This window comes from Perissodus microlepis, chromosome 19, assembly GCF_051167445.1.
Source record: "Perissodus microlepis isolate ML-2025 ecotype Zambia chromosome 19, ASM5116744v1, whole genome shotgun sequence".
Classification (NCBI taxonomy): Eukaryota; Metazoa; Chordata; class Actinopteri; order Cichliformes; family Cichlidae; genus Perissodus; species Perissodus microlepis.
Window position 1 is genome coordinate 202,220 of NC_140479.1, and position 9,195 is coordinate 211,414.

General features: G+C 43.6%; 1 protein-coding gene and 1 long non-coding RNA gene across 5 annotated transcripts; one reads left to right on the forward strand and one right to left on the reverse strand.

Moving 5' to 3' along the window:
- Window positions 1–1,059: 1,059 nt before the first annotated feature.
- Window positions 1,060–5,657, reverse strand: LOC146365116 (uncharacterized). Of its 4 annotated transcripts, none has more exons than XR_014798709.1 (5): window positions 4,743–5,657; window positions 4,516–4,675; window positions 4,245–4,311; window positions 1,858–1,966; window positions 1,060–1,654 (listed from the first exon to the last, which is right to left on the reverse strand). It is a non-coding gene; the product is annotated as an uncharacterized LOC146365116 (long non-coding RNA). The 4 variants fall into 4 exon arrangements; XR_014798708.1 differs by having other exon boundaries at window positions 1,060–1,658; XR_014798710.1 differs by having other exon boundaries at window positions 1,060–1,658; window positions 4,221–4,311.
- Window positions 5,658–7,922: 2,265 nt separating this feature from the next.
- Window positions 7,923–8,984, forward strand: LOC146365117 (zinc finger BED domain-containing protein 4-like). The gene has a single exon (XM_084915487.1). The coding sequence runs from the start codon at window positions 7,923–7,925 to the stop codon at window positions 8,982–8,984; it is 1,062 nt and encodes a 353-aa protein (XP_084771613.1).
- The last annotated feature ends 211 nt before the right edge of the window (window positions 8,985–9,195 follow it).

The window sequence follows — 9,195 nt, forward strand, 5'->3', positions numbered from 1 at the left end:
TGGAAACCTAACACTGAACATTTTCAAATAAAACTACACTGAAATGAGCACATCGGAAAGTAAATGAAACAACGGCATTATTCCAAACATTTTTTACCACCTGCCCTCAGTACGTGAGGATCCAGAACTATGACAGGGTCATCGGCAGTACAGGCACCACACAGTGAACTTTCCTGGCTCCATTTCTATTCACCATATACTCTGCAGACTTCTACAGCTCTGCTGACTGCTCCCTGCAAAAGTTCTCTTGTTCAGAAATTGTTGGCCTCCTTGCCAATGGGAATAATGGGGAGAACTGGCTGACAACTTTGTCAGTTGATACCAGCCGAATCACCTCCAGACAAACACTAAGATAAACAAGGAGCTGGTGGTGGACTTTCACATGCAAAAACACCCACCACCTACCTACACCATTAAACATCCAGGGCTTGAACTTTGAGACAGTGGATTCATTTAAGTACCTGGGTCTTTATCTGACCAGTAAAATGGTCTAGACTAACAATTCAATTCAAAGATGGGCTTGGAGCAAATTCTCTCATGACAACCTTCCCAAAGTGTAGGTCCATAAAGTATTCAGTTTCATTTTTCGCTGGGCTTGGACCTTGTTCACAGTTTTCTTTAATAAGGTCCAACCTTATTGAATGAATCATGGACTTTAAAGTTTTATTCAGCTGCAAATGGCAAATTATTCCATATTTTAGGAGGCAAAGACAGAAAAGGCTCCACCCCCTCTGAGCTTCCTCCTGGATCTCGGTACCTCCAGGAGCAGCTGGTCAGCTGACCTGAGAGACTGACAGGGTGTGTAGGGATGAAGAAGCTCAGAGAGGTAAAGCGGGGCAAGATTGTGAAAGCAATTAAAAACAAATATTAGAATTTTAAAATGAACTCTAAAAGACACAGGCAGCCAGTGCAGTGAGGCCAGCACAGGGTTATATGCTGACTTTACGAGTTCCTGTTTAACAGTCGTGCAGCTGCATTTTGAACCAGTTGCAGACGTGAGAGCAGCGACTGACTGACCCCCACATAAAGTGAGTTACAGTTGTCCAGACGGGAAGAAATAAAAGCACGGATCACTGAGTGCTTCCTAGAAAGAAAAGATTTCACTCTCACCAGTCGCCTTTAATGATAAAAACTGGACTTGACCACTGCTCTGATTTGGCTGTCCAAATAAAGTTACGTTGAAACCAAGCACACCATTGTTTTTCTTGTGACATTACCAATAAGTTTGATGTGTCACATGGCCCTCTTCCTATTGGAAAAAAAACTCCACAACAAAGACTTCAACTGATCAAACACACACAAACCCACACATGTGCAATAGGAATAACACTAAGGGCAACACTCTTTTTTTTGACTCAGTTGTATATAGTATTTGTATTCTATTTTATTATATTGTGTACAGTTATGTACAGTATGTTATTCTTATCCTATTCCAGGGTTTTTCTAATTTTTGCTATGTAACTTTGCACTGTCCACTTTCTGCTGTAACCAAATAAATTTCCCATGTGTGGGACTAATAAAGGTTATCTTATCTTATCTTAAATTAAAACTAACCAACCTTGGAACTCACTAATTGTAACTTTGGCGACGAGGTGGACAGTCACGTTTCCTCCTTCCTCCCCTCCAGCTTCAGAACCCAGTTCTACTTAAGCTCCTGTCTGACAGAAAACACCACAACATGGATCAGCTGACACGGAGCAAACATCTGCAGCCACAGCTGCATGAAGAGCTGAATGTTTTCTGTCAGGACATTTTATGATCATATTGGATAATCAGATTAACCGTATCTCATCATGAGAAACTCAGAAACCTCTTCTGAAGCTCAAAAGGAGCCTGATGGCGTGAATGACAACGTACCCATGATGAACTGCTTGCTGCTGTTGAACAGCTGGAGGTTTTCTTGGGTCCGTAGCAGTACCAGCTTCATCCTCCATAAGTCTATCACAGACCCTGTGTGTACACAGACCTTGTACATAGAGAAGGGGTAAATAGAAACATACAAAATCTTTTCTTACTTAATAAAAGAACAGCGACGCTTTCAGGAGGACAAACCCTGCAGCAGGTCAGGTGACAAGTTCAGAAAGGTTATCACCTCATTTGTATCATGTTTGGATAGAAACTAGCAACATAACTTCCTGATAACTTCGACCTTGATTGAACCTTGTAGATTCACTTTCTTCTCAATGTTAAACGTCTCAATGTTAAACTTTATTGTAACAGCTGGAGAACTCTCTCCTGCCAGTTTTTCACTCTTCAGCTTCACCCCCTGAGGTCTGAAACTGTCTGATTTGGCTGCTTTGCTCCAGTTTTCGTTTTTTTTTTTTTTGCTTCGATTGGTTCTCCACGCTCTGGGCTCTCTGCTCAGTTCAGCTAAGCTTTCTCCGCTGCTCTGCAGAGCAGCAATCCACTCTGTTCTCCTTGAGTGTTGTGCCAAAAAGTGATTATTTTTATGTCTCTGTGTTTTTAAAGTCTAATAGGCTGTAGTCAACAAAAGCTATCTCTTTCTACAACATACTGTATGAGGTTCACCAGTGGAAACGCTCTTTGTAAATAGGCTGCACTCATTTTAGAAGTTCCTACGGGACCATCTTTGGCACAAAATATCATCAAGTCACTTTGTGACACGGTGCTGACCACCTCTTTCTTTCATGTTAGCGTAACATTGTTTTTATTGCAGCCCTCACTTGGTTTTGTGGAAGTGGCTCTGACAGCTTTCTGATTTCACAAAGATATATGATTACTTGAGGCACAGCACTCTGTGGTATGTGCAGAACAGTTTGCATCTTTAACAGCAGAGATATTAAATTGTGCTGTAGCTGTTTTCTAAATCACAAAGATGACTTTCACTGGTTTCTTCACTTACATCTGCTAACTCTTTCAGCATGTAACATTTGCTCTTGCGTAGCATCACTGTCATGGCTTAGATAATTACAACCATTTCTAACTTTAATCTCTTCCAGTTGTTTTTTAGTCCAACGTGTGTTGAAAGTGAAGTGACACCTCTTTCAAAGTTACACTGTAAAAAAAATTGTAATATAAAAGTATTTTACTGTGTATTTTACAGTTTTGTTCTGTTCTTCTAGAATATCATTAAATTCACATCAATAGACTGATTTTACATTTCAAATGTAAATTAACGTAAAATCACTGTAAATGTAATAAAACATAATTTCCTTGTTTTTTAAATGTATCTGTCTGTACATATGCATATTTAGTTTTGTTAAAATAATTCAGAAATGTGTCATGATTTCACAAATATCTGTCCGTTATTTGAAAGATTGAACTGTTAAATTCAAATGTAATGCTATGGAAAAATATATAAAATGATTCGTATAAACTTTTTTTTACATCAAATAATAATAATAATTATTGCTATTTAGGGCGATCGTGGCTCAAGAGTTGGCAGTTTGCCTTGTAATCAGAAGGTTGCCGGTTCGAGCCCCGGCTCGGACACTTTCGGTCGTTGTGTCCTTGGGCAAGACACTTCACCTACTGGTGATGGCCAGAGGGGAATTATAAAGTGGAATTGTAAAGCGCTTTGAGGGTCTCATAAAGCGCTATATGAATGCAATCCATTATTAGTTAAGTGTTAACTGTATATTTCTGTACATTTAAGTATTATTATTCATATTGCTGCATTCATTGACCTTGTTTATAGGTAATTTCTTTGTTTAATCACATTAAAATGTTCCTAATTTAATGTTTAAAAGCACTTGAAAAAGGCAAAAGCCCATGTAAAATTAGGGCAACAAACTGTATTGTCATTACTGAAAATAACCGTATTTTCATGAGAAAGTTATTTTCTGGTATTATTTTGGCGCCCCAGCTGCTGGAATATTACTGTTTTTTTAGGATTTTTTTTACGGTGTAGTCTTTCTGCGGCCACGTGACTTTATGATTTACTTTGATGTGCAGGTGGGTAAAATAGTCAACGAACCCAAACGACAGACGGCAAACCAACTCAACGCTGGACAAGCCAGATGGTCTCCTTTTTTTCACACAATTTAACTTCACTATCGCTTCCAGACATGCGTCTCGTAACCCACAAAGAGAGATGCCGTAACCCCCAATCGCCAGTATGTTCCCTCTAGTGTCCCTTCACAAGGTATCTACTCTGCACACACCAGCCATCCTGGTAACAATCGCAACATACCCTCCTTCAGTTTGTTTTGGTGGTAAATTTTAGTTCAGGATGTTAAGGATTATGTGTATGTCTGTACCACATGTGCTCTCCTTCTGCTGACCTACTCTCCACATCGACGCTCCACTTCAACTCCTGCCTGACTCGTTACTGGTAGAAGCCCTCCGCCCCTGTTCGCACAGAAACCACCACAACACAGGTCAGCTGACACAGAGCAAACATCTGCAGCCACAGCTGCTGGAAAAGCTGAATGTTTTCTTTCAGGATGCTTCATGATCATATTGGATAATCAGACCGTCACCATCTCATCATGAGAAAAAGAAAGACCTCCTCAGAGGTTCAAACGCAGTCCGGCAGCACCGATGATGACATACCTGTGATGACCTCGGGTACACAGCAGAACCCAGTCCAGCCTCCATCACGCTGTCTCTGCGTCCTCCTGAGCAGCGTCCTGTTAGGCTGTGTGCTACAGCCCCTCCCAAACCACCACCTTCGTGTAGTGTTGGCGGTCTTAATGTTGGCAGTCAAAGAAATCTAAATTTGGAAAAAATGATCAGGTAAAGACAGAGCTGCGGGTTTAAAAGCCGGCTGAGCGTTTCACCTGAATCTAGTCCCTCCACCGCAGCACCTGCTGCGCATGCTTGGTGGTGAGTGTCTTGGTGTCGAGCCAGTTTTACACGGTGACAGTTTGAGGTTGCTCATGATATTGAAGACTTTGACCGGGCAGCAGTGCTGGTGCATCTTCACACAAAGGGAGGTTGTGCCAGGAGCGCCCCCTCACCGAGCTCCTGTCCCCAGCACCACGGCAAGCAGGACACCTTCTGCTCAAAAAACTGAATCATTAAAATTGAAACGAGTTGAAAAAACATCACAGAGTAACTTTATTCTACTTTTTCCTGTAAGATTTAAACGGGAATCAAGATTACATGTGACTTTAAAAAGCTTAGGACAACGATGCAGAATGCCACACAATCCTGCAGAAAACTGTTCGTGAATATTGATATGTCAAAGACACAAGAAAACTCGCACTAGCAACACCAACATCTGAATACAATGAGACTGTGTCTGTGGAACTGTGTGAACTTTAACCATGAGTGGTATCCCCACATTATTGACCAGTTTAGTGCAGGCAGAATCCTAAACTCACAGAAATCTTTTGAAATAGTCAAACACTTTGTTCATGACGCGATGCGTGCACATGGCTCCTCTCAAACAATTTAGTGACAATGGGGGAGAGTTTAATGACGATGACGTGAGAGACATGGCAGAAAATTTCAACACAGAGGTAAAGACAACAGCTGCATACTGCCCATGGAGTAATGGACTGCTTGAGGAACGCAATCAAGAACTCCCAGAAATAAAAATGTCACGGCAAGTAACTGCTGCCACTGGAACACTGCAATGGACTGGGCTCTTATGGCAAAGAACACGTTTTTGGCTACAATACTCCTTGCTGTGCCTTCTAGGCAGCAAGTCACACTTGTGCTTTAGATGCATCAAGAAAGTTTTTACAGAAGCAAAAAGTTCACAGAGAATATGGAGAGCACTGCGGACACAGACTCGTCACACAGATGTGAAGTATGCAGCTCAAGACGAGGTGTATTACAAGCAAGTGGCCTGCCCTGAGTAGAAGAGACCAGGAATTGTTATTGGTCAAAATGGACCAGTAATAACACGGCCTGCACCTGAAAGAACACCTCTGAAATTTATTAGAGCAGAGACTACAAGCCAGGGCTTCTCATCCAACATTGGTGTCTGACCTTACCAGCTCACTTCTGAAAGAAAATTCCCACAAACACTCAAACCTGTAGCTGCACAGGGTAGGATGACATCATATTAGGCCCTATGGATAAAGAAAGAAACCAATGAGCTAAAATTCAAACTTCAGTGTGAAACTAGATAAATTACTTTACTCAAAGGAAGTGAAATACAGATGCAAATTAAACAAACTATATCACAGATTTATGAATGAACTGTTCATCACTGCCTTTGTTAGCTGGTCAGGCTCTGGTGCTGGGTTGGGGTGTATTCACTCATCTTTAACATCACTCTGAGTCAGCGTCACGGCCAGGCCTCAGGAGTCTGGTTCCACTCCTGCCCCTGTTCACAACGACAGCACCAAAACACATGTCAGCTGACACGGAGCAAAAGTCTGCAGCCACAGAGGCACAAGAACTGAGTGTTTTCTGCCAGGACTCTTTATGATCTTAATGGAGAATCAGATCCCCCAAATTTCATCATGAGAAAACAAAGACCTCCTCAGAGGCTCAAACAGAGCCTACTGACGCTAATGACAACATACCTGCGATAAACAACTGGCTGACGTTGAACAGCTGCAGGTTTTCTTTGGTTCCACAGCAGCACCAGCTCGACAATCCTAAGTCCAATAATCAATTTAGGATTATTGGGCGATATATTCACGCATGCTTTTTGGTGGGTGGAGCAATGTAATCATGTAATCACGGACTGATTTAAGAAGTCTAAACACAGACAAATTAATTGCCCCAAAAAAATATAAAGTCGACAATTTGGGTTTTCTTTGGCTTTAAACCAGATGAAAGAAGTAAACCCAAGGACGTAACCAAAGCAGTGTGCCACTTGTGCAGACGTATAGTGCAAGCAAAGGATTCAAACTGTCAGGGTCCTGGGTGTGAGCGACCCAGGGTCTCTGGGCAGTTCTGGACATGTGTATTTTTGGTGCTGCTACCTGGTTTGTGGGTTTGTGTGTGTGTGTGTGTGGGGGGGGTGTATGTGTGCTGAGCACTGGTCTACAGGAGTCTTCAGGCCTGCTGGGTGTGTCCTGCCAGGTGGCTGGCCACGCCTAAGGACCTCACAAACCTGCAGCTGATCTGGTTCATCCGGGGAGCTACATAGGAGTGTAGCTGAGAGCTCCTCAACGCGGGATCATTAAGTTACACTCCAAGTTAGTGTGTGTCTACATATAGTATCTTGCCGGTCGTGTTTGCCGACAGGAGTTGGTGTTTGATGGCTGCCTTTGTTGTGTCCCTGCAGGAGGAGCGTGGAGCAGAAAAGGACACGCACGGGGTGTGCAGAAACACGGGAGTGGCGAGCACGAGCACGGACGTTGGAGTGAGACACGACACGGGAGTCTAGGGAGCTACGGGAATTTATTGTGTACTTGTTATTTACGTCACTGTAAATAAACGCACTGCCTTCATTAAAGAGTCCAGCATTTGGGTCCTCCTTCCTCACATCCCCACGGTAGGCCAGCACTAACCGTGACACAAACATGACTAACTTGCATGAGCATGTATGTGTCCACCATCCGAATGTTTTTTTCTGAACATAGGCTACTGCCTTTCTTTCTTTGTACTATGAGTTTGAGTAGATGAATCAATGCAACTGGCCGCACTCTGAGGATGGTGCATTTGCTTGCAGATGAAAGCAGGTGCTGTTAAAAGAGCACTATTGAGGGCTTCCGGTGCTCTGGGAATCCATCCTACCTGACAAACCATCCTACCTGTTGTTTCTGCGCATGCGCACAACACGAAATTAAGTGTCAAACCATCCTACCTTTGTGAATGTGACCTACAAGCATACTCTAACAGCTAAAATTGGCAAATTGTCCTACCTTTGTTAAACTGAGCTAGAAGTAGTGGTGCAACGGATCACTGTTGATCCATGATCCGAACCGATCCCTCTCCACGGTTCGGAACGCACGTGATCCAAAGAACTGAAAGAGCAGAGGAGCTCGAGAAACCTCCAGCATCACTTAAATCTCATGTATGGGAGCATTTTGGCTTCCCCATTAAACATATAGATGGGAAAAGGGTGGTGGATAACAGTTTGTCGACAGTGTGGCACGAGGAAGTCTTATGACACTGGCAACACGTGGAGCATGGGGACTCATTTGAAACGACATCACCCTAGTGTGACAGGAGCTAAGACGAGGGCTGCGCAACAACCGCTGACATCCGCGGCATTTAAGCAGCCCCTTGATGCACAATCCGACCGGGCTAAAGCTATTACCGAAGCTATTGGTGTGTTTATAGCTGCAGACATGAGGCCATATTCTGTTGTACAAAACAAGGGGTTTAAACATTTGATGAATGTGCTTGAGCCACGGTATGACATCCCGTCGCGCACCCACTTCAGTGAAAAGATCGTTCCAAGCATGTATGAGCTGGAAAAGTCTAAAGTTATGGCTGAACTGTCCCAGGCATCTTCTGTTGCGCTAACTACAGATGGTTGGACCTCCAGGGCAACGGAAAGCTACGTGACCGTGACCGCTCATTACATCACAGCCGAGTGGGAGATACGAAGCCCTGTACTGCAGACACGCCCCCTCTATGAGAGTCACACAGGTACAAATCTGGCGCACTTACTGACGGAAGCCATGGCAGCGTGGAGGATAGAGAGGCCCAATACCAATATCCCAGTCACAACAGATAATGCTAACAACCAAATAAATGCAGTGAACGAGGCAGGACTGGGCCCACAGATAGGGTGCTTTGCACATGCAGTTAATTTAGCATCCCAAAAGGGAATTAAAGTGAGTAAGATGGACCGCCTCCTTGGGAGGATAAGAAAGGTGGTTTCCTACTTCCACCGAAGTTCAACAGCTGCTCATGTGCTTAAGACCAAGCGAGATATGCTACAGCTGCCTACTCATAAGCTCATACATGATGTCCCAACAAGGTGGAACTCCACTTATGATATGTTGGATCGTTATCTTGAGCAGCAGACAGCTATATACTCTGCACTAACAGACAAAACCCTGAAGAAAAATGTCAGAGACATCGTCACCTTGTCTGATGATGATGTTAGAGTGGCAGAGGAGGTCCTCCAGCTGCTCAAACCACTCAAACCACAACTCTGTTGAGCAGTGAAACTGCACCATCTGTGTCCATGATCCTGCTTCTGAAAACAAGGATCCTACAAGCCATGGTCCCAAGTGAGGAAGACAGCACCATCACAAGAGATGTCAAGACTGCCATTAGAGAGGACCTGAAGCACAGATACACTTCACCACCAGCCCTACAGGAGGACCTTCACAGAGCTACTGCACTTGATCCAAGGTTCAAGTCCCTGTC